General features: G+C 32.0%; 1 protein-coding gene across 3 annotated transcripts; it reads right to left on the reverse strand.

The window, feature by feature from the left end:
- Positions 1-15877: 15877 nt before the first annotated feature.
- On the reverse strand, positions 15878-23030 carry LOC107474016 (B3 domain-containing transcription repressor VAL1). 3 transcript variants are annotated; one of them, XM_021136284.2, is made up of 15 exons: positions 22882-23030; positions 22375-22495; positions 21796-21834; positions 20783-20864; positions 20545-20646; positions 19276-19916; positions 18962-19058; positions 18644-18818; positions 18328-18404; positions 18053-18215; positions 17793-17971; positions 17598-17647; positions 17341-17454; positions 17150-17217; positions 15878-16922 (listed from the first exon to the last, which is right to left on the reverse strand). In XM_021136284.2, the coding sequence occupies exons 2-15, from the start codon at positions 22476-22478 to the stop codon at positions 16165-16167; spliced, it is 2649 nt and encodes an 882-aa protein (XP_020991943.1). In that variant the 5' UTR covers positions 22479-22495; positions 22882-23030; the 3' UTR covers positions 15878-16164. The 3 variants fall into 3 exon arrangements, with proteins under 3 accessions (XP_020991943.1, XP_015949087.1, XP_015949092.1); XM_016093601.3 differs by having other exon boundaries at positions 17793-18215; positions 22763-23017; XM_016093606.3 differs by having other exon boundaries at positions 15879-16922; positions 17793-18215.
- Positions 23031-26288: the final 3258 nt, after the last annotated feature.

Here is a 26288-nt window from a genome sequence, read left to right on the forward strand (position 1 = left end):
TAAAGGCATATATTAGAAATATAACTATTTATTTTGTCTCTTCATATCAACTTAAACTTTTGAAAAAAATAACATCATTATAAATCTTTGTTAATATCTTTTACAACACTAAAAGTAATGTTCATATGTAGTAAACATGGCGGTAGGTATAACTCGTCTTGTTTATAAGTTGAGTTCTCCTTTACTTGAAGTGGAAGAGGTATATGTCGGCTCTCAAAGAACTAACGACAGTGGGAACCTGCAAAAACATTTCGACGTTCAAATAAAAAAGAGTGTGAGATGAGTATAATGTGTATTCGGAGTAAATACCTTCTTGTTTTATTTTTTTATGTATATATAGAGTGTTTGAATTCAAACGTGCTATATTACAATTACTAAGTTGACCTATTATTGTAGAGTTTTTGAGAATATTAGCTTGATTTTGTGGTAACTGCTCTTAAATATTGTTTGAGCTTATACCAAAAAGTCTGTTAAAAAAAAAAAAAACATGTACCTTTGATTTAGCACATGTTATTTATATAGTTTGAATTTATAGGTAGTGTAGGTTGAGGTATTAGTAATGGGTTATAGCTCTAAACTTGACCTGTGATATTTTGTAATAAGATAGGTTGAGTTTAGATAATTTTGTCACCTATAAATCGGTATTATAATAATAAGTGGTAGCCTCTAAACTCAATTTGTTGTACTTGAAAAATAATAGTCATGTTAGAGAGACAAATCTAAATTAAATAAAAATAAAACTAATAATTATTATGAATAATGATAATATAGTGAGTTCCCAAGTTTGATCTGTTTATTTTTAAGAGAAACAGGTTAAACTTTTATAAAAATCGAGTTATAACTTAATAGGATATGAAAGAAATGCAGTTTGTGTAATAATTCAGAGATATATGGATTAGCTCCCAAGATCAACTTGATAATAAAGTTGGTCAAGCTTGTCATTGGGAAAGGTGTTGATTATATCAATATATTTTTGTACGAGCTCATAGTTGATTATTTGTTGGATTGACTCTGACTTATAGGTGTCGGCTTACTTTGATGATTCCGACTTATAAATGTCGATTTGTTTAGAGTGATTCCGACTTATAATTGCCAATTTGTTTGAAATGATTCCGACTTATAAGTGTCGGTTATTTAGATTGATTCTAACTTATAGTCCGGTTTATTGGAAGTTATTTTGACTTATAATTGTCGATTTGATTGAAATGATTCCGACTTATAGGCCTTGACTTGTTTGAATTGATTCTGACTTATAGTTGTCGATTTGTTGAAAGTGATTCCGACTTATATGCATTGGCTTGTTTGGATTGATTTTGACTTATAACTGTCGGTTTGTTTTTGTATACCAACTTTAGTATTGGTTTGTTGTAATATGTATAGTGTGTAGAAAAAACAATAGCCAAACGGAAGACAAGAATAACAATTAAAAATAAAAAATAATAAAGTTAAAAATAATATACTATTTATAAAGGATTACCCTCTTAACATAGAAAGTATAGAATGAAGTGTCTCATTAAAATCTCTCCAAGCAAAATACAGTATTAAAAAAATCTTGAAAGTGAAAAAAAGAATACATCTTTAAGTCCTGACTACAACTTAGTTGTAGTATAGATTTAATGATGTTGCATTCTAAATACCAGGTAATTCTTTGCCTAGTATTATTTGAAAGGAATAAGTCCCTATTTTAATCACTTTGCTAATTCGAAAAAGTCCTTCTAGTCGCCCTCTTTTGATTGAGTTGGTTTATTAATTTGCCAAACTTGTCTAAGTTCTTCAATTTCTATCTGTCTACTATTTTTTCTCAAAATTTTACTAAAGTCTTCGGCTTGGTGATAGCAATAGTCTCTTGGAATTTGCCAAGACGAATACCACTCTTAAGGGCATGGAGGTGGATGTTGGGATTGAGGTTGGGGATCTCCATTGCTCCTTGTCTTGTAGTCATGGAGACTTTGTGTTGACCTTGTTTAATTGTGCTAAGGTAATTGAAATTATTGACATAGATCATGGATGCTGCAAAATTGTTAGTAAAGAGGTCAGCTAATTCCTGAAAAGTAGAGGTTGAACCTGCAGGTAAAGATGAAAATCAGAATAAAGTAGCACCATCTAAAATTGTGGGAAAAGAACGATATAATATTAGGTTAGAAGCACCGTTAAGAAACATCATCAAATAAAACTTGGTGACATGGATGAAGGTCACTGATTTTGCAGAGGGTTTCAGCATTGTTGGCAGAGTGAAGTTTTTGGGTATTTGGAAGCTCAAAATCTCTGTTAAAAAAGAGTTGGTTATTTTTACTGATGACTTTGGAGTGACTACTACCACGGTCTTGACTTCTGAGGTATATGATGGGAAATTTTTAAACCACAAATTAACGGCAAGTGCACTGGATCGTATCAAGTAATACCACGGGAGTGGGTTATCATTCTCACTAGGATTAACGGATTAAGTAAGTAATAGTCAATTGACTATTCTAGTCGAACAATAAAAAATAAGGGCTTCAATAGTAAATAACATGAAAGCAGAAAATTAAACAAGAACAAACTAAAATTGATTAAAAAAATAATATGATAAATATAGTTAAGGTGCCAGAGATATTTAAATTTTAGGATTAACAATTATTGTCATCTTCCTTAATCATGCAAAGATTTAATTCATGGCAAACCCTAGGTGATTGAATTCCAATTCTTTGACAATTCGATCTCTTCTAACCTAATTAACCGTCATTCCTTGATCAATTAATTGGTTAAAAGATTAAGTTCGAACTCTGGTTTAAAAACCATACAATTCTTAAGAACCCAGAAATAATCCGATTTCACGTATCACATTAAACCCAAATAATTGAAGAATTATGAGAAAAAGTGTTTCAAGCTTTAATTCCAATTATTTAACTTTTTCAAGATTCAAAGGGATTCAATTTCGATTAGGGTTTTTTTCAATACACTCTAATCCTTAAAATGAAGAACGAAACTCAAATCTTGAATAACAATCAGTGCATTAATCAAAATAGAAGAATAATAATATTAATCCATTAAAATAAATAGAGCTCCTAACCTTAACAATGGAGGTTTAATTTCTCATAGTACAGAAAATTGGAATCATAATCTAATGTGTAAAACCTAAAACTAAAAAAAAATAAAAGACAAAAGAGAGAGTGCAAGAGTTTGTGCGTTGCTTCCTTTATATTAGTGTGAAATTGGGCTTGGGCTGGGTTGCTAGCGTTTAGCGCCACTTGGTGGCGTTTGGCGCCAATTTTGATGCAATTCGTGACTCCTTGCTGTCTGTCTGGCGTTTAGTAACAGTTTCTTGGTGTTTCACGCCGAAGGAATGGCGTCGAGCACGGGAAGCTTGGAGTGTCGGTAGAGGCTTGGCGTTGAGTGCGGAGGACTTGGCGTTGGACGCCGTAGGAGGTTACGGCGCTGGACGCCGCTGCACTGGCGCTAGACGCCACAATAGGGATGGTGTTGGACGTTAGCCCTCCAACAAGGAATGGTGCTTTTGGTGTCTAACTTGGTGATTCTGGCAACAAACTTGGTGCATCTGGTGTTAGATGCCACTTCTCCCACAAGATAACAAAGGTGGGACGCAGTTTGGTGACAAATGAATTTTTGCCGGTATAGAAATTATCAAGTAATCAATCGTAGTATAGTCTAAACCGACGCAAAATCCATCATCAAACAAATCTACAATCTATAACCGAGAGTATTAGTCCCGAGTCGTTCTTCCCTAGGAATGCTACAAGGATGCATGTTATTGGTTAAGTGGTCTTTTGTGGCTTGAAGAGTGTGGCATAAAAGTACTAATAAAAGAAAACAACAATCAATCAATATTAAAAGCCTTGGCCAAGGTTGAACATTGGAAGTTCCATCACTATAGCTTCCTTCAATTGTGATGACAAAGGAGTGTTGCTTTACTTAGTTAACCCCTAATTATAGAGGAAAGTCAAGTAAGAGTAACTAACTTGAGTCACAAGTCCTAGTCTTACCCTAGGGAAGTCTAGCTTTAGTGCACTCCAAGTCAATTAGCAATCCTCAATTCTTAATCAACAATTGACATCCATTATTCAAGTGTCTCCAATGACTCAACCCCTAGGCCAAGTGAGGGGATACTACTCCATATCTAAAGTTGGCATTCTCTCAAACACTTGGGGAGCAAGAATGAAAGACATAGTAAAATGGAGAGAAGAGAATTAGAATCAAAGCAATTCAACACAAGAAATTAACAACAATCAACAAAGCTAAATCTAAGATCTATAAGAATTGAACAATTACAAACACTAATTGAGATTAGAGAAGAGGATCTACAACATGAACAAAGTAAATTAAGTGTTGTAATAGATCTCACCAAGGAATGGTTGAGAATTGAGGAGAAAGGAGTGAGTGTTTGATGGCAACGCAGGCAAGCTAAGAGCTGAGCCAAGGAGAGTGTCGAGGGCGTTGCCAACGCCAGGAACCATAAGAGTGTGAATGTATTGATGAAAAAATGTGTGTCAATCCCCTTCAATCCTTGGCTCTTATGTGCATTTTGGCGCCAAAGTTGGTTGCTGAAACCTTCCAAAATCGCCAGGCACGTGTTGCAATAAAAGAATCACGTGCGGACTACGACGCGTGCGCGCACAGTACGCATGCGCGTCCCTGGCTAATTCTGCGATGTGCGCGCGAGCGCCTTGTGCGCGTACGCGTGCTTGGCCGAGATCAACTCTTTGGCTTTTTGTGCTTCTCTCCACTTGCATGCTCCCTTCCTTGCTTCCTTTGATCCATGCCTAGCCTATTTCAATCCTGTAATTACTAGCAAACACATCAAGGCATCTTATGGAATCAAAGAGAAATTAGAATTCTTCAAAATAAGGATTGAAAAGCATGTTTTTACACTTAAGCACAAATATGGGAGAGATACAAAACCATGCTAATTCATAGGCTAAATGTGACAAAAGGTTATCAAGAATACTCTAAATTCAATACAAAACAAACCGTCAAATTGGGGTTTGTCATTTGGCGCTGGCGCCAATGTCATGGCTTTCAGTACCGTGAGACCAGAGAGCATCATAGACTATTATATATCGTTGGAATGCTCTAAAAGTTGGCTTTTTAATGCCCTAAAACTGCGTCATTTGGACCTCTATAACTCATGCTATGCTCGTTGGAGTGTGAAGAGGTCAGGGTTGACAGCATCCATGAATATTTTTTGCACTTGTCTTCAATTCTTGGTTCCTCCTTGTACTTTTGCTTCTCTTTTCCTAACATTTTCCTACAAGAATCATGAAACCAAGAAAATCAAAGTACTAATAGAATAGTCTTGAAAATCATATAATTACTAAGCAAAAGTCATCAATTTTCTATAAAAAATGCCCAAAAAATACTTAAGATGCTCATGCATTCGTATGATCATCGTCATCGTTGTCACGATTATCAGGATTTTTCTGTTCCTTCTAAATGCTTCGACCATTCTGTTTCTGGCTTAATAACTCGATCACCTGTTGTACTTTTGGTCTTAGCGATTCATTGATAACCAATAGTTCAACCTCAATGGGAGGAAGTGGAGGAGGTGGATATTTTGCTCTTTCGCTATTTATTATAACCTACAAAAGAGGATAAAAATCGAACAGAAAAGATGGTAGTGGGGTTAGATTTAAACTCGTGCCCTACGCGGTGGGAGCCAAATGTTCATGTGTAATAAGTTTGGCAATAAGTATAACTCGTCCTATTCAAGGGTTGTGCTCTCATTCACCTGAAGTGAAATAGGTATACGTCGACTTTTATAGAATTGGTGGGGATAGACACCTGTAAAAGTACGTTGACATTCAAATAAAAAAAATGTGAGATAAATATAATATATATTCAGAATGAATAACATACTTTTTTTTGTTGTTTTTATTCTTTTTTATAGAATGTGTGAATTCAAATATATTATATTACAATTATTAAGTTGATCTATTATTATGGAGAGGTTGAAGATATTTGTCTAATTTTCTCTAGAATATTATTTGAGCTTATATCAAAAAGTTTGTTAAAGAAAAAAAATATGTACTTTTGATTTAATACGTTTTAATTATTTATATAATTTCGATTTATAATGATACTACACATTTAAGGTTTTTTGTTAAGTAAGTTTAATTAAGTTAGTTTAATATAATAAAAATTAATTTTAGTTAGTATTCAAGTGTTATTGTTTAATTTAGTTAAATTTTGGTTTATAAAAAAAATTGGAAATATAGTATTATTCTACGATTTATATTTTATAGGTAGTGTAGATTGAGGTATTAATAACGGATGAAGTATGAAGTAAGATGTAAGAATATTATTAAATCGTTTTTTAAACGTGTTGGTCTATAGCTGGAATGTCCAAATATCTTCTTATAATTTTCAAAAGCAGTTTTTCTTGTGACACCGCATCAAACATGTTATATTTAAATATTAGCTAGATTTAACTAATATGTATTCTAAAAATATAGATTAAATTTATAAATTAAAATTTTTTTATTAAAAATATAAAAAAATACAGCTCAGCACGTATTATTGGTAGTACTTCATCCTTCGGATGGATCCAGTCTTACAAAAAAAAAAGGGTGCATTTGTCTCACTCTTTTAAAAAGTTGTTATTAATTATATATAAACGAATATATTTGTCTCTATTGGTATATTGTTTTTGTCCCAATAATAAATTATAAATGATGTTTTTGATAATTATGTTAAAAAAATTATTAAGTTTAATATGCAAAAATATATATCTTGTTAAATATGATTTAGTATCAAAATTAAGAATAAAAAATAATAAGTAGTAATAATATTATTTCTAAAACTAAACAATTAGCTAATTATCAAACTAAAGTTTAATTTTTTAAATATAAGTAAAATTATTAATATTTTTTTAAAAATTGGCTAAAATAAAAAATATTATTTATCTATTAAATAGTAAAAAATATAAAAACCTAACTTTTAGTTATTTAACATTAACTAACTTTTTATTGTAAAAAGATCATTAATTTTTAGAGAATTTAAGATTTGATATTTATAATTTAAAATTTATGATTGACAGTTTATGATTTGGAGGTTGGCTCTCTAATTGAATTTTAATTAATATTCTTTGTTTTAATTCTTATACATAATTATTGTAAATATAAGTAAAATTATTTTTTTTTATACTTATACATAATTCTAGTTTTAAATTATGAGTTTAATTGTGATAGATTGACAATGTAAAGTATTTTACATAGTCGTATAATTACATCTATTTTTTTAGATAATTATTCATATAATCAATATAAAAAATAGTTACTTTTATTGATATAACATTACGTAATTGAATGCACTGTAAAATTATTTTATACTAACAGTATATTAAAATTAAATTCTTCAATTATATTCAAATTATAAATATATGAATATCTAAAAAAATTTATTTTAATATATATTTTATTTTTACTATTAAAATTTTTTGAATGCATCATTGATATCCGGATAATATATAGTGGGTGGCTACTACAGTACTACCCTTGCCACGCACTAATAATTAAATGTATTAATAACCAGCGCCACATCACCATGTTAATTTAGTGGACATATACTTGTGTTTTATGATCAGAAATGTGTGTTATAAACCAGATTTTCCAAATGTCCTTTAATATTAAAGGTTTTAGTTGGCTTTGAAAGGGGTTGAATCAAAGACTTTTTTATTTCACAACTTTAAGAGTTGTTGTTAATTCTGCAGAATCTAAAATTAAAAAAAAATATATCTCATAACAATAATATACAAAATAAAAAAAAAAGAAATAATATTACTGTATATCTTAATTCAATTTCTTATGTAATAAGATTTATATTTAATCTCTATTATAATAAAAATAAAATTTTTATTTAAATATTAGAGAAATTACAAACATACTTATAAATTATAACTTAAATATTTAAAACATATTAATCCTAAACTTTTTTTGGTGACTATATTAATCCTAAACTAAGAAGTTTAAATTTAAATTTCGATACTAATATAAATATTCATAACAATGACACTTAAAATAAAATTTAACAAGTGAATTTTATCCAATCTTTTCTAAAATAACATGTAACTTATTTCTTAAAACATCTCAATTTTTTATTAATTGATATTTTAAAATTTGATTATTAATTATATTAGTAACTTGAGTTACATAAATTTAATTAGAGTTAATATTTTAACTATAATAAAATTAGTTTGTAATTAATTTATTATAATAGTTTATCGTTTATTGTATAATTGTTGAGAATAATACACCATTCTCCCTTGAGAAAATACCTTTCACAGAAAAATAAAATAGACACAATCACAATACAAGAATTTAACGTGGAAACTCCAATTACTAGAGAAAAAAAACCACGGTCGTTGTCAAATGACAACCAGAGAATATCACTATGTGAAAATTATTGCAACAGATAGACTTCTTTCTCTCTAACACCGGTACCCCAATACACCCACACTCTCAAAGCAAATATTTAACTACACCTCACAACACTCTCTAATCAAAAGGTATAGAGGAAAAGAAAAGTCAGATACAAACTTTAAGTGTTTCTGATTGGTGCAAAAAATATGGAGAACTTAGCCTCATATTTATAGCCTAGGCCACCCACTCCATTTGCTATCCTAAGAAATGTGGGACTAATTCAACCAAATTCTAACAATCTCCACCTTGATTGAAATAGTCACACATCTTCAGCTTCCATAGTCAACACCGACAATTCTTTGCTGCCATTGTCTATACCAACAATCATAGTTCAGAACTATCATACTCCACCATGAAAGTATACTCACTTGGAATTAGATCACTCCAAGCATTTCGCCTTGGTACAGATCGAAACCTTGCTGAAAATTCATGGTGCAACTTCCAAATTGGCTTTTCCTGAAAGTTCTTCAGCCATCGACATAACTCCGTCACACACCTTGCATCTCAACGTCAACCAATGCCCGTGTGCAATTTGATGATTTGGATTTTTGATGGTATAGAATTTCACAAATGAATTCTCGTTGCAAGTATAGTTTCTAAACCAATCAATAATCCTTTCATACAAAAAGTTGTTTGTCACTAATACAAACCCCTAAAATTTATAAACCGAAGTATTCAAACCTCGGGTCGTTCTCCTTAGGAATTACAATAAAGTGTCTTGTTATTGGTTTGAGTTGTTTTGAGGTTTTGATAAGAGGCATGAAAGTAAATGGCAATGAAAATAAACTAACAACTATAAAAGGCTCTTGGCAAGGTATGAAAATTAGAAGTCCTATCCTAGTTATCCTTCTCAATTGTGATAAAAATTGTTCATTGCTACCACTTAGTTAACCCTTACTAAATAAAGGAAAGTCAAGTGGATGAATTGACTTGAGCCACAAGTCCTAGCCAACTCCCAAGGAAAGACTAGCTTTAGTGAACTCCAAACCAATTAGCAATCTCTCCAATTATCAATCAACAAAGGAATTAGATAACTCAAGTGTCACTAATTACTCTACCTAGGCCAAGAGGAACAAAATCTACATTATATCTAGAAGAGGCATTTCAACAAACACATAAAAGGCAATAAAAGTAAACAATATAAATTGCAAGAATAAAAGAGAGATCTAACTACAAAGGTAAGAGATCAACAATAGAAAAGCAAAGAAGAACAATTATTATGAATTATCTCTTATTGAATTGAAAGAAAATGGAAGGAACAATAGTAGATCTACAACAAAATGTAAGAACAACATAAAGGAAATTACAATAAAAGAATGGAAGAAGAATGAATGTAACAACAAGGAATTGAGATGATATAAGTAGAAGAAGATGAATTAAAATCTAGATCTAAGAACTAAACCTAATCCTAATCCTAATCCTAGAGAGAAGTGAGAGCTTCTCTCTCTAGAAACTACTTCTAAACTAAACTATCACTAATGGTCAAAAGTATGTAAAGTATGTTGAATCCCCCTTCAATCCTTGGCTTAAATAGCATCAAAAATGAGTTGGATTGGGCCCACAAGGCTTCTAAAATCGCTGGCCACGTTTTGCTTTAAGTGAACCAGGTGGCAGCAACGGCGCGTGCGCGTACTATGTGCGTGTGCGCCACCATACATGTAGAAATTATGGCAAATCTTATATCGTTTCGAAGCCCCGGATGTTAGCTTTCCAACCCAACTGGAACCGCATCATTTGAACCTCTGTAGCTCAAGTTATGGCCGTTTAAGTGCGAAGAGGTCGGCTTGACAGCTTTCCGGTTCTTTCATTTCTTCATAAGTTCTCCAACTTTACGTGCTTTTTCTTCATTCCCTTGATCCAATCCTTGCCTCCTAAATCTGAAATTACTTAACAAACATATCAAGGCATCTAATGGAATCAAGGAGAATTAGATTTAGCTATTTTAGGTCCTAAAAAGCATGTTTTCACTCTTAAGCACAATTAAAGGAGAATATACAAAACCATGCTATTTCATTGAATAAATGTGGGTAAAAGGTCTACAAAATACTCTAAATTCAATACAAGATAAACCGTTAAATTGGGGTTTATCACAATTGTGGATCCGATTGCCACAACTTATCCTTATCAATGGCAGTGCGATAATACCATGAGAATACTTCTTGTATTCTAGAGAACATCATCTTCTCTCATAGAGAGAGCAATATTGCAAGTATCAGATTGAGAGCCTTTTTCTGAAACTGCATTACCTGGACAATTTCTCTTTACATGCCCAGACTTTCCACATTTCCAGCATGTTACACTCCTTCCACGATTTCATTTTCCATAATTGTCACCTCTAGCTACAAGCGCCAAATCTGATGAAGTGCTACCCTCATTTTTCATTCTTCTTTCTTCAGCAATGAGCTTACTAGCAACTTCTTCAAAATTCAGAGTTTCCTTCTCATACATTAAAATAGGTTTGATATACTAATAGGAAGAAGGAAGATATAATATGAACTTCAGTGCCTTATCTTCATCATCAATTTTCACTCCAATTGCCTCTAATTCAGAGACAATACCATTGATAGCACTAAGATGGTCGGAGATTTTCACATTGTGATCCATGCATAGATTATGGAACTGCTCCTTCAATAACAACCGATTTGAGATGCCCTTTGCCTGATACAACCCTTCGAGTTTATCCCAAAGTTCCTTGGCTGTTTTCATTCCTTGCACATTTGCAAGAACATTCTTAGCCAAACACAGGCGAATAGCACTTGCAGCTCTCAAATCTAGTTCCTCCCATTCTTCATCCTTCATACTAGAGATCCTCTCCTTCAACGCCTTGTGCAAATCTAATTGTATCAACACATCCTTAACTTGTATTTGCCACAAGGCAAAATTGATTCTTCCATCAAATTTCTCTATTTCAAGCTTCACAGCACTTGAATATCCTGACATTGTTGCAACCATATACTGGAATAGTATAACTCAACTGTAGATCGTGCACTGGGAAGGGTCCCTAGGAAAGAGAGGTGGGTCACAATAGACACACTTAAATACCAGGTCTTTCCTTAGCCAGAACCTTTCCAAACTGCACTCTCACGGTGTCACACTGTCTTCCAGCAACAACAACAGCAACCAAATATCAACCTCAAGCTACAGGACAAAATTCTTTTCTGATGTGGAAGGTCAGACTAGGCTGCAACCACAGAGCATACTAAGAATAAATCCCACCAAACCGAAGCTCTGATACCACTTGTTGGGAATAATACACCATTCCCCTTTGAGAAAATACCTTTCACAGAGAAATAAAATAGACACAATCACAACACAAGAATTTAATGTGGAAACTCCAATTACTGGAGAAAAAAACTACGGCCGTTGTCAAATGACAACCAGAGAATATCACTATGTGAAATTGTTACAACACATAGACTTCTTTCTCTCTAACACCGGCACCCCAATACACCCACACTCTCAAAGCAAATATTTAACTACACCTCACAATACTCTCTAATCAAAAGGTATAGAAGAAAAGAAAAGTCAAATACAAGCTTTAAGTGTTTCCGACTGATGCAAAAAATATGGAGAATTTAGCCTCATATTTATAGCATAGACCATCCACTCCATTTGCTATCCTAAGCAATCTGGGACTAATTCAACCAAATTCTAACAATAATTTCAAAAAAAATTAATAAACAGACTCCTTTCTCTCAAATTTTCTTTCCATTGAATAAAATAAAAAAGAAGTCATGATAGATATCCAACTAATTACAACGGCAGAAGAGATTGAATTCAAAATCAAATTCAAACATAAATCCTAACAATAAGAAAGAGATGAAAGAAAGTAATTGATTCTTCCATAGCTTATTATATTATAATATTTTTTGTGTACACTTCGTTCTTTTAAAAATGAAATAGATTGCAGGTGAATATATAAATAAACAAAAAACAATGACAAATTGATGGAAGGCCTTTTGATTTTGAGATTAAAATAATGAACATGCATGGAAGGTTTAGTGGGTACCGGATAAAATGCTAGCATAACTCAATGAAGATAAATTTTTAGTGTTTTTTTATGGATCATGATCCTTCACCTTTATCGTCTTTTCACGATCATTGTAATAGCTCGTACGATGTATGTATTGGATTAATTAAAATATAATATTATGTATATCATAAGAAATATGATATAAGAAAAACATTAATGTATTTAGTTAGTATTTAATGGATTAGTGTAAACATAATGTTGTGGGTAATCCATGAATAATAATTATTTTTAATAAAATCACCAACTCTAAACTTGTTTATTCAAACTAATAAAACCTAATTTTAGTAAAACAATTATGTCTTTTTTTATTAATACCTTGTCATTGAAGTTCTCAAGTTAATAAGTTTGTTTCATTATGCATAATAAGAGCTTAACTACATATATCTATACTCCCTTTATAACATGGATAAACTTGGTAAGAATGATAGAAATAACAAATTCATTGATATAGCTTTCAAAGTTCAGCACCAATCTTCAAAACTACATCAACAACACAATATCTATTAAAGTAGAAAAAGAATAATTTAACTATGAATAAACTACCATTTTTATCCACGAAAATTTTTAACATTGACAAATTTACTCATAAAAGATGGTTTTGTACTATTCAAACACTGAAAAATCACAAAAACACTCCAAATTATTATTTTCCTAACCCTAATCTCAATATCCCGCTCCCAAATTTCAACCCTTCTTTTTATTCTTTTCATAGATTTTACCATCTCCTTTACCAACACCACCACTGCCACCAACTGTAAACCCCTACCTTCCGAGACAAAGGGGACTTCGGCGACACACTGCCTATAGCCAGGCACGCCTTCTTGCGCCACCTCCTGGTAGAAAGCGTCTCACGCGCATCACCCGAAGAAATCCACGATTCTTCACAACCTTAAATGCGTCGTGGACGATGGCGAAGGGGTCAGTGCCAGCGTTGATGAAGAGCGCATGGCTAAAGGACGACACCTTTGTGTCTGAGTTGCTACTCTCGATTCAAAGCTCGAGCTTGTCGCGGTCGTTGCCTTGAAGGCATGGTCTAAAGCTTCCTTCAATGAGAGGGAGGAAGACGGTGTAGACGATCTGGTTACTCTCATTGTCATAGTTGGATTCGAGATGGGAGTCGTCCTTGGTTTCAATGAAAAGAAATTGAGTTTCTAATGGAACGTCTCTTCTTTTGTTTTCCATCTTCTGAACCATTCACCATAGCTTGAAGCGGAAGGAGGAAGGTGGGGCTTACAGTTGGTGGCGGTGGTGAAAGAGATGGTAAAATTCATGAAAAGAATAAAGGGAGGATTGAGATTTGAGGGAGGAGTGTTGAGATTAGAATTAAGAAAAAGGTAATTTGAGGTTTTAGGTGATTTTTCAGTATTTAGATAATTTTATCGTACAAAACTATTTTTTATAGGTAGAAATAGTTTTTTTTTTGTTATTGGTAAATTTGTCAGCATTTAATATTTTCGTGAGTAAAAGTGGTAGTTTACTCTTTAACTATAGAATAAGAACCTTATAAATAAAGAATTAAAATAACATCATCAACTAATCCAAATATCATATGAATTGATATTTCTTTTCTAAAAGAATCTTTATAAAAATAAATCAAGAGTATACCTGATCAGTAATTCCTTAGTAATAAATAACGAAATGAAAGAAAAATAAATGAGACAAAAGAATTTGTATATTAGGTGGGATGAAATTATGAACTTTTAGGTTTACATAGTCAAATGAAAACAGAGAATATATTAACTATATTTCAAAGAACATTATTTTATTAATTCTAATATCTACAAAATATAAATTAAATGAAAGTCTAAGGAAAAATTTAAGATAAATAAATTAAGTATGAACATAAAAAAGATAGAATTTGAATAATTTGAAAAGTATTGACAAAATAATTCAAATAAATTGTATTTGCTTCATGCATTACGTGATCGGCAACAATACACTTGGAAATTGAACATGCTATTATTAACATGTCTATTATATTGGATTAATGTCATGCCAACATGATTTTTCCATATAAAACGAATTCAAATGCATTAAACACCATAGAAGAATACAAATTAATGAAATTATATTTAAGAAAAAATAACTCTCTTTTTTTTTTGTAAAATGTCTAAATAATACTTCCGTAGGGTTAGCAATACTAATTCTATTTCCGGTATCCAATCCGATACAATTCATTCTGATAAGGTTGGCAACCCAACCCGCAGCGAATCTGGTTAAGAGTATAACAAGTTGAGCTACAGGTATAGTCGAGTATAGATTTAGGCTTAACCCTACCCAACCTACTCATACTCCTGATATATTATAATATGTAATTAAAAATCATTATACATGTATAATAAAATTGATAGATATAGAACCCACATGTTCTCTTTTTTTTAATTTTAACATGAATTTCATTACGATTTTAATGTTTTTTTAATATGGATTTAATTTTATATTTTTTTGTTCTATTAGCATGTTTATAAAATAGAAATGATTAAATATTGCATTTGATTGAAAAAAAAAATTATTTGCCGCGGATAATGTCAAGTAGAATCGGGTGTGGGTCGAGTTATGGGTAAGATTCTCAATCTGCGAATAGAATCTAAACCCTATCCTACTTTATTCATTGTCACCCTGTTAACTTACACCCTTCTATTATAAAATATACACTCTCATTTCCTACAAGAATCAAGATTAAAATAACATACATTTTAATCTATTTTACCAAAGTATCCATCAATAATCATTATAATTATATATAAATATACACTCTCATTTCCCACAAGAATCAAGATTAAAATAACATACATTTTAATCTATTTTACCAAAGTATCCATCAATAATCATTATAATTATATATAAATTAGTAATAATTATTTGATGATGATAATCATAATAATAATTTATTATTGTAATAAATTTTATTTATTTTGAATATTTTTTCACATAATACAAAATCTTTTAATTTATTACAAAAAATTTGATTTAATTTTTTATATGTTTAGCATTATTATTAAATAATAAATATTAGAATAATCATTATATTCACGTTTATATATGAAGATAGAAAATGTACACAAAAGTATATTTAATTATACAAACTTTCAAGTTTGCAAACCCACCAAAGATTCTACACATTCATTCCCCACTAATGTACACAAGAAAGGTGTCCCTTAATTTCAGTTCAAAAATTTGAGTTGAAATTGTGAAGTGCCAACTCATGAACTTTCAATGTTTGAACTTTGATTGTAAACTACTTGTATGTTAATTAACTAGATGAAATGAGTCAATGGAATTGGACTACGTTGAAACTTTTATCTTACTAAAACTCTAGTAGTAACAATTCTTTTTTGGCCAAGTGAAATGCTGAGATAACAAAAGGAATTATTTGGATGGGCTTAAATAAAAAGAAGTAACAGAATTAACCGTCACTAATATCACCAAAAAAAGGGGATGGACCAAGACTGAGGACTAAGGTATACCATTTTTTCTTTCATTCTCATAAACGACCCAAAAAATACACGTCAAAATAGAGAAAAGTGCAGAACCCACTTCCATGAAGGAAAATATTTCAAAATATTGATAATAGTAATACATCCTTTTGACTATAAGAAAACTATCTTTGACCACTTTGAGCACCCTTTTTGCAAAAGAGAGAGCAAATTATGTTATATACTGTGAGTGCAAGAAAATATAAATATAGAAGTATAAATAATAAATAAATAAATAAATTTATCAAGAAAGATTGTTGTTTTGACTATGGCTTTGACTTTGATTGGCATGATTGTAAACCTCATCTTTTCTTTCCATTTTCCACACAATGGATGATCCAAAGCACCCTCCATTAGATTGATTGAGTAAAGAAGGATGCTGATTATCCTGCATTTCACCATTATTGTAGCTTCTAACACCATTTTGATTCATATAGTTCCTTACCTCTCGGTTTGTTGTTTCAAGATGATTCGAGGTGCAAGGCGCCGATGTATCGGCTGCCATGTCGTCGCGATTCGGATGCGAGTTCAGGTCTATTTGTCCGGCATTCGACTCTCCCACATGGGCTGGTTGTTGATCTTTGTTTAGTCCTCCCTCTTTGTCCAAGTGACTCGGTTTAGGATAATCTCTTGAAGCTCTTCCATTGGTATCTGACTCATCTTTTCGGGGAATATGACCTTTTTGAGCAGCATCTGCTTCGCGCTCCGATTGGCGCTTCTTCTTTCTAAGCATCAGGGTTTTGAACCGGCGCTTCACAGTCATGCACACATTGCAAGTACATGTTGGCTTGTGTCTCCCCTTTCCACTTGGTGGTTGAATGCACACAATACAGGAGCAGCCGGGACGGTGTCTAGGGTGTCTGGTGGTGGCTCCAGCTGATGACTCCACAGGATCAACAAGATTGTCTCCTAAAACCGCAGCACTGGCAAGAGCATCCAACCCAGAAGGCTCATGCTCTTGGATTGGTTTATTATTCTCAGCAATTCTCCGCTTCTTAAGATCTGGGAAACATCGATTGTGACCAATTAGATTCAAGAACAATTATATTAACTATCAAGAGCCCAATCATATTGTTGAACCTCGTGAGGAATAAGATTTTGGAAATTGATGCATAGATAAGTAGGCATAGAATGATACTTGAAAAGCATAATATTAGATGATACATGAATGTCAAACTCAAACACAATCCATGCAGAAATGATCTTAAACACAGAAAGTAGTATCATACCTTTGTTGGTTCTCAGAAGATTTTCTAATTCCCTTGAACTCATCTCCTCTGGAGCAGAACATGAAGCCCTGAAAATAAGAAATGTGAATCATATAAAGAGGTGATCCCGACAAATTTTGAACAAAATGACTAATCTATCACCCTTCTCATCGAGACCTAATTCAGGATCACTAGATAAAAAAATGGCACACCTGCTTGCATCCCAAACATTCTCAGAGCAATTCCACTTGGGAGGAAGAAGAGCATCGACGGGAAGCTTTCGCCATTTAGAGCAATCATCACATTGAGCCCACTGCTCCTTCCCCCTGGATAAAACAGTTAACATATTCAATATGATAACGTCAAAAACCTTTCATGGAGCATAATACAAAAAAAAGTATTACTCACAGAAGGATTTCGCCGTACAAATGCATCACAAAACAGGGGGAAAAGAGTGGTATATGCTTACCCAGATGAACAGGCACTGAAAATAGTCCTCTTTCCGAAAACCGGGGGCTCCTAAATGAAATCAAACATGGACATAGATAAGCCCGGTGACACAAAATTCAAAAGTAAATATACCAATCAATATTAATCCATGATCACCTTGTAACAGCTAAGTTACAAAGTATATAATTGTTGAGTGAAAACACACCGCACTTACATCATATTCTTCAAATATTTGGTCCTCAATGGTGACAATACTTGGCTTAACACTAGGTGGCGGACGAAGCAAGTCCTGTGCTTCTTCCCAGGTAAGTCTCAACTCCATAGAATCTTCATTATCAATGAGCAACCTCTTACTTTTAGGCCCAATATTGCGAGTCCTCTTCTTCTCTGAAACTGGAATTGGTTGCTTAACGGAATGATTGTTTATCATCTCCTCACAATTTTCGGTTTTAAGCACAGCGGCAGCTCCAGTACCTGAACGTGGATGTTCTGGATGTCCACTAGAATTAGGTTCCCCATTCCCTTTCGCCGACTGGAGAAGATCAGCATAATTACTTCCTGATAGCAGATTCTCAGTTCCACCAGAGATGGTTCCTGTAGTTGAAATGCCATTCGATTGTGCAGATGTAGAGGCATCCTGTTTAAGCAAAATGCCCATTAATGATATTTACCAATTTAAGGGAAAATAATTAAACAAGTATCATTCAAAATAGAGGCTAGTGATGGTAAAGCATATATTTTCTTACAACCTGGGTGTCTGAAGAATTTGTCGCCCTCCTGAAACCCATAACAAGTTTACCCCCAGGGTCTATCCGACTAAATGTAACTGCAGCAAGAGAATCATATAAAACAACTGTAATGTCAGATTTGCACGACAGATCTCAAAATATCCACAGCTCAACTCTACAGTTGATCCAGTAATAAAATATGAAACAGATCAACCAAAACATATATCAGGATACTAGTTTGAATAAAAATCGTGAAGCCTAAGATATTTTGGAAAGAAAGTGCAAACTGTAATTTAATAGTTCTGTGCAAGAGTTTGTTCACTGGATTGATTTATACCCGTATCACCAGCACGTAATTGCATGGACTGTATGCAAGGTGTCACACCCTCCAATACATACATCCGACTATTGTTATTAGGCCAAAATCTGAACTGAAATGTCCATTCATTCCCCTTCACGTCTTGGACCCGTAAAGGAAGACCTTCTGATTGTGAAATATGAGGAAAATAAGCCTGCAATTCAGATGCTACCTTGTAAGATGTCTCGCTGTTACGGGGTGAAGAGATATGTCTATAAAAGAACAATAAAGCAATAAATATCTGCAATCAAGCAAGCCCAGATAACAAGTAATAATATATAATAATGCTCAACATACCTCGGCACATGCTTTTGGGAGAACAAGTCGACCAATTCGGCCAGCATCACTAGCACTCAACACCTTCTCAAACAACGGCACTACAGTGGACTTCAAACTGTTATCATAACATTAAGGAAAACTACTGATAAATCAACTTTATATTACTGTTTGCCATTGATATGCAAGAAGAGAAAAATTTATAAAATCAAATAACAAGTAAAATGTAAAACTATGTCGCAGCACCGAATTGGATGTTAGTGTAGTCACAATGAAACTAGTGTAAAAGTATCGACGGCACATGCTACCAAATTCCAAAAACATATATAGGATACTCTCCAGACAACCGCTCCAGTTCTTGATCAGTAATCCTGGGCCAGTATCGAGGAAGCAACTGGTTTTTGCCCCTCCCCTCGGCAGGTGGTCGAGCAATGCGTGCCTGAGAAGTTGAGCCTTTGTCTGTTTCCACATTCATTGTAAGTCCAGTCTTTGATGGTTTGGGCAATATGGGCCGAGATCTTTGTTGAAAGTTGGAGGCTTTGCTCTCAAGTCTTCCTTCTGCAATCTCAGTTGCTGAAGGCAGTACCAAGTTGCTCCCAGACGGATTTCCCAGACACATGTTTAAAGATGGTTGAGTCATTGGTTCATGTCTACTTTTAATTTCCCATGTCGGTCTACTATTTTCTAAAGCAGAAAACGTTAATGACTGAACCGATGGCTTTATCACATTTGAAAATCCACTTTCCACTTCCCTGAATGTCACTTCTTTGCCATTTTGCCCATTACATGAGATTATGTTGTCTCTCTGAGCATGATTCCAACGGCTTGATTCGCTAGCTTCAACAATTCTGCAGAACTCCATAAGTTTTCCTTCATCCACGCTACTGACAAACTGTCTGTTGTCAATATGCGCAGAATGCCGATCACTTGCATTATTTTTGGTAGTCGAAACAGACCCATTTTCAGTATTCCTCGTCTGCAGGAAAATATCCAATAAGCAGATAACATAATATATCAACACATTCGACAACAAATGTCAAATAACTGCACTAACAGAATACCAGGCATAGAATCTCTAATAAGAACCAAAACACAAGCAACAATTTCCTGAGTATAATCACTGAAAGAAAACTCTAGTTAGAAGCCAGAGGTTCTTCAAATGATCTTGGTACTTAAATATCCCAAATGATCTTATACATATGCATGCCTTCTTTCCAGATTCTCAAGCAATAACTATTGAATTACACCACTTATGCTGTTAGGCGAAGACCCCTAGATGACTTCTATTTTTAACACATGATGGCAAATATTTGGTACACACACATGGGCCTCCAACAACAGCGATTACACTTTTTAAACATTGTTGAAGTAATGCCACTGCTTAAGCCTTTAAATAAATTCTTTGGAGATAGTAATTTACAGTTAAAATATCAAGGAAAAACTTCATTGCATTAAACAATTATGACTAGAATTCAGATATCCATGACTAAAGTGAGATTCTAGACGCAAGACTAAGCAACTAACATATGACAAAATCAAACCTGTTGCAATGTACTAATAATAATATGATGGCAAAATTACAAACATATCCAGATTAAACTTACCAAACGTAGTTGGGAAGCATTTACACAGCTAACACATCCTACACCGCCAAAGTCAAGGTACTCGAACAAAGATTTAGATGCTATGCATCCACAATGGATAGGCTGCAAAATCAAGTCAAATATACTTAATCGCTAAACACAGAAAGGTCTCAATGGGGTTCAGACTTCTTAATAATAATAACAATAATAATGACGATGATAACAATAATAATAGTTGAGACAAAAATCATCATTGTACCTTGTTGCAAAAGTTACACTCCTTCCATCCAGTTTCGCGACGGTGGAAGTTATTACAGAATAGTGAATACTCATTTGCAGATCTAAAGCACATAAGGACACAAAGAATGTCTAAGTGAGAAATATGAAGATTTAATAAATGAATTATTAATAACCAAAATATAAAGCAAGATCACCGAAATTACTATGTTCTACAATATCTGTAATTTATGCACATTTGGTGCATTCATAACTAAAATTTGGATATAGTTAACTTATGAATTTACCAAATTTTCAAATTGACAGATATTATGTAACTGATAGAGTATAACCATGACAATATTACATGACCATTTGACCAGAAGGAAATATCACAACAAAAACTAACCAAGCTCCATATTTGTAAGTCAGGAAATTTCTAAGAAAAATATCCTTGATAGTGCAAGATGCTTCCACCTTCGATGACACTGTGTGGACTTTCTCTTAGAATGAAAATGTATGGAGTTTCTCAATGTGGGAATTGTTTTTTAGATAAAATACAAACATTTATTTATTTATTTATTTTTGGAATAATGTGACTCACTCCCATGATTTTCTCATTATCAATTAACAATTTTACTTTACTACTCTAATGCATCATAGAGTTTAGGAGCTGGATTCATCATTTCGGAAGGACAAGACACTTCACAAGAGAAGCCAGAAAAGCAGTATATCGATTATATCAGATTGATCAATTAATAAAACCATCTACCAGCAAATATCAACATGTAAATAACATTTATACAGAGTCAACAGGATGAAGAAAACCAGTGTTAATACATCACAATAACGCAAAGATTCTTTATCAAAACGAAGGATCTAATGTTTCTAACATTAAACACACATACATTCATAATCACTTACATATAGAATTATACTAGAATGATAAGTTGAAAATGAATCAACCAAGCATTTATTACAATTGACATGAGGGTGAAAAGAGAGCAGTAACATTTGCAATATTGGCATCTAAAATTAAGATATTGTCACACTTACAATGTATCAATTATCTCACGCTTCCATTCCTCCATAAATCTAGCATCACATGAAGAAGTCAAAAATTAGTCAATGAAATACATGATATGAAATATCAATTCAACCTTACATATTATTTTCACTCCCAAATCCTTACAATTCAGAAACATTTCTCAAAACAGCTTACATTGATCCTTATCCTTAAATAACCTCAATTTCACAGTTTCTCATTCATAACCTTGCTTCCACAATTCATGATCAAGCACAATTAGTACTTATCATAAACATTGACCACAATGTGACCAAATTCATAAATTACACACAAAAAACACAAACCAGAGAATCACGGAAACGGGGTAAAAATATTTTTTAAAAAAAAAAAAAAGAGAAATATTGAACCATAACTAATCCAATTGGGACCTCAATGAGATTCCATCAAAGTCAAAACCCAAAAATATCTGTAAGATTCACAACAAAATTAGTGTACACGTAGGTGACCAATATATCCATAATCCCCAAAATATCCATCAAATCAAAACCCAAAAATAGCGAAAAAGAAATCTATATCAATAATCAAAAGCAAAAAGGAATCAAATTTACCCGCACTTGATGCATAGTTGGGCGAATCCACCAGATCGTAGAGGCCATCCCTTCTTCCATTCGTGCACGCAGCAAGAACCATTGACGCAAATGTCGGAACCCATTCAATCCCAAAATTCAACTACCAAAACACACAGAAGATCAAAATCAAAATCAGCTCAATAATCAAAATCCCCGAAAACCCTAAAAGATTCCCCCTTTTGACCCCATTAGCTCAGAAAACCCCGATAAGCTTCCATGCAAAAAGTTTCGAGATTTACAGATAAAACCCAAAAAGGGATAAAAAAAAATTATAAAAAACCCCCCCAAAAAATGAAACTTTCTTACACCCCAAAACAAAACCCAGTAACGGGTCATTCACATGAACCTTAAAAATAAAAAACCCAACTTGATATCTATCTGTTCAAATCTCTGAAAAGCAAACACATCGAAGTACACGAAGAGCGAGCTGAAGAAGAAGAAGAAGATTAGAGAGAGTGATTCAGAAAAGGACTAATCGCAATTAACCTTGGGTGATTTTGTAGAGAGAGAAGGCAAGGAAGGGATTGAAGAAGAAGGGATAGTCTGTGTGTAGAGAGAGAAAGGGAAGAGAGAGAAAGAGAAGAGAGAGAGTGCATGCAAAGCAAGAGATGCATAAAATGCATGCACGACACTTGAAGACACACACACACCACCGCTATAATAATAAAAACCATAACATAACTCGTTTTTTAATTTTAATTTTTTTAGTTTTATTTTTATTATTTTGAGGGATTTGATGTGATGATATAATCACCCGCGGGTGATTCTGAGGGTTGTCTGTGTGTGACTGTGATTTTGGACTCTCTTTGTCTCATCATCACCCTCTGTTTGTTGGGTTGCATTGGGATTAGGTGTGTGAAAACATGTCTCCATGCTTGCACACGTGGCTGAGGTGGCATCTTAAATATTAAAATAATTAAATAAAATAATTTTTGGTTTTTTTGGAAATTGTTGATTTCCATTATTATTATTATTATTATTATGTGTTTTTAAAATATATAATAGATAAATCTTAATAATAATATAATAAAAAAAAGGGTTTTATTAATGATGGGATATGAAGGAGGTTGGTTGTGAAATCCACATGAAAGTTATGGTAATGCTGAAATCCTCAGTCTGTCTCATCTGTTTATTGGTTTATGGGAAGTTTAATTTTGTTGTTGTTATACCTAATCCAATTAGTCTTTGTAATGTGTGAGAACATTTTTGGTTCCTGATTTTTACTTACAATAAGTATAAAAAATTAATTTTATTTAGTTAATATTAATCAATTTTGTATTATAAAAATATATTTTAAATTCTTATTTTTTGGATAATTTAAAATTTTGGACTATAATTTAGAATTTAAAACTTAATATTAAAAAATTAACTGATATTAATAAAAAAAGAAAAACTCCTTAGTTAAGTTGAAAGAAAAGGAACATATAAATTATTAATTAAATTCTACAAATACTATATATATGAACAACTAATTGATGTACACTTAAAGGTCCCATTTGGATAATTTCTATCTCAAGACACAAAAATTAAAGCTTATCTCTATATCTATCTGGAAAACTCATTTTAAATAATGGTTTAGATAGATTAAAAATTAAAGTCGCCAATGGTTGATAGTGGTCATCACATAGGGCGGCGAAGTGGTTAAATATTTTTGTTTTCCCGAGTCTATGTTATTTCTATATTCTTAGCTAATATGAAACAATTTTACTACACGTACAATTTTTTATGATAGACATTATTTTAATATTAGTATTTTTTAACAATTACGCAGTTTTTTTATTTGTTAATTAAAAATAATGTAAATAATATTTAATTAATTAATTAATTAATTATATTTTTATCAGTATTAAGGGTGTTTAGTATATATATAAAAAGTGTTATTGGACTTTGAATTAGTTAATGCATGGTACGTAATTACGTATAAATATTTTGATATCAAAATCAAAGCTCTAAATTATATATTTTCATATCTAGGATAGGGCAAAGAGGTTAAATATTTTTGTTCTCATCAAAATATGTCTTTAAACTATTTTTATTACAAATTATTATATTTTTTGTTAATTAAATAAATTTTAACTATGTATTTATTATATTTTATATCAATAGTTTAGATTTATAATTTAAATTTTAAATTTTAAATTTTAAATTATTTTATTTTTATTTCTTTTTTATCTTTAATAACAAATTAATATAAAACAGTCTTGATATTTATATGTTTTTTATATTAGTATTTTTTTTAACAATCAACAAGCGTTTTCTTTATTCTATTCATTAAAAAAAATAATTTATATATAATTAATTAATAACAACTGTATTTTAATATAAGTGTCAAGAACGTTTGTTATATGAATAGTATTATTGGAGATGGAATTAGTTAAAAATAAACGCGGTATGTAATATGTATATATGAATATTATCTCAAAATCAAAGTTTTAAATCCTCAGTTTTCATTTCTAGATTCTAGAATGGCTTACAAATTGAAAAGTTCACTACAACACTAAAAAAATCCATGCGGTTCTCATTATTTCCGTTGACTAACCTAAACCCAATTGATTAAATGTCAACAATAGTGATAATAATAATCATGTATTAAAGAAGAAAAGTTAATTAGCAATCATAATCATATTCCTTAATTCATTTCCCCTGATCATCCTTTGCTTGTAACCACACTCTTCTTTGCATAATAGAACACGAGGGAGAATTTAAGAGTAGCAATTTTTTTTTTACTGTATTTTTTAATTCGATAGATTAAAAACTTAATCCGTCACGAATCTAAGTTCTATTTAAAAGTCTGTCATGCTGGCTAATAAATTGCTAAATATATAAGACAAATTTTAAAATCCCAACATTTATTTAAGCAAATAAGTAAAGTGGCTACTCCACTGAGTCAAGCTGGTTAGTAACAAAATAAATTGATAATAGATTAGTAGAAATTTAACGTTGACTTTTGCTTATCATATAGTTAAATTAATTCATATCATTCGCACGTATGAAATTATGCATTCTCATGGCTGCATGAAAATGAGGTGATTTTGAATTTCAACTATGCTTTCGTGAGGTAGGGTTCTGTTTATCTAAGCATATATAATTATATATATAGTTACGTATATTTAATTAGCACTTATTAGATGACATATATGTATCCATACAGATAAGTTTACATAAGCAAAGATTTATTACAAAAATGTTTGACTATTGCATGAAACATGCAATAATAGTTAACGAAAGAAAATGCATTAAGAAATCTAGAATCTAATTAAGGCGTTGTAATTCATGGCTATTTTTCTATCAACAAATTAAATAGCTAAAATAAATAAAAATGGAAGAAAAAAGGTAGTTCACATTCAATTTTTTAAGACAACCATAATTAATTAGTTTGTTTTCTTTTTTTTTTTCTTATGCTGGCTATGTAGTATATAATTGAAAAAAAAAAGAATATTCATTTGACAAAAATCATTATCAAGGTTAATTAAATGATAATGGTAAGACTAATTTTTATATTCTAAAGTTAGAAACAACATGATCAATAAGTTTAGGCGACCAGAGAAAGATTCGTTTCTACTTAAATCACCGTTAATCTATTTGGGTCGTTTTTTTTATGAATAATTTATTAAGACGATTTAGATGACACAAAATTATTTTCTAGTTTTTTTTTTTTTTCGAATTTGTCACAGCTTTCATCACCCGCATGCATACAAGAGTGCCCATTTTTCTTGTAATAAATTTCCTTTTATTCTGATGACAATAAAACTCTTAGAAAAAAATATGTATTATTTTTTCATTCTTTTATATAGATCTCAAACTCATCAAATGCATTATTTCTTTTTGGCGTGAACTTGTGAATAACAAGAATATATTTTACTATTTTAGTAGTTGAGATTATACTTTTCAAG

This window comes from Arachis duranensis, chromosome 1 (assembly GCF_000817695.3).
Source record: "Arachis duranensis cultivar V14167 chromosome 1, aradu.V14167.gnm2.J7QH, whole genome shotgun sequence".
NCBI lineage: Eukaryota > Viridiplantae > Streptophyta > Magnoliopsida > Fabales > Fabaceae > Arachis > Arachis duranensis.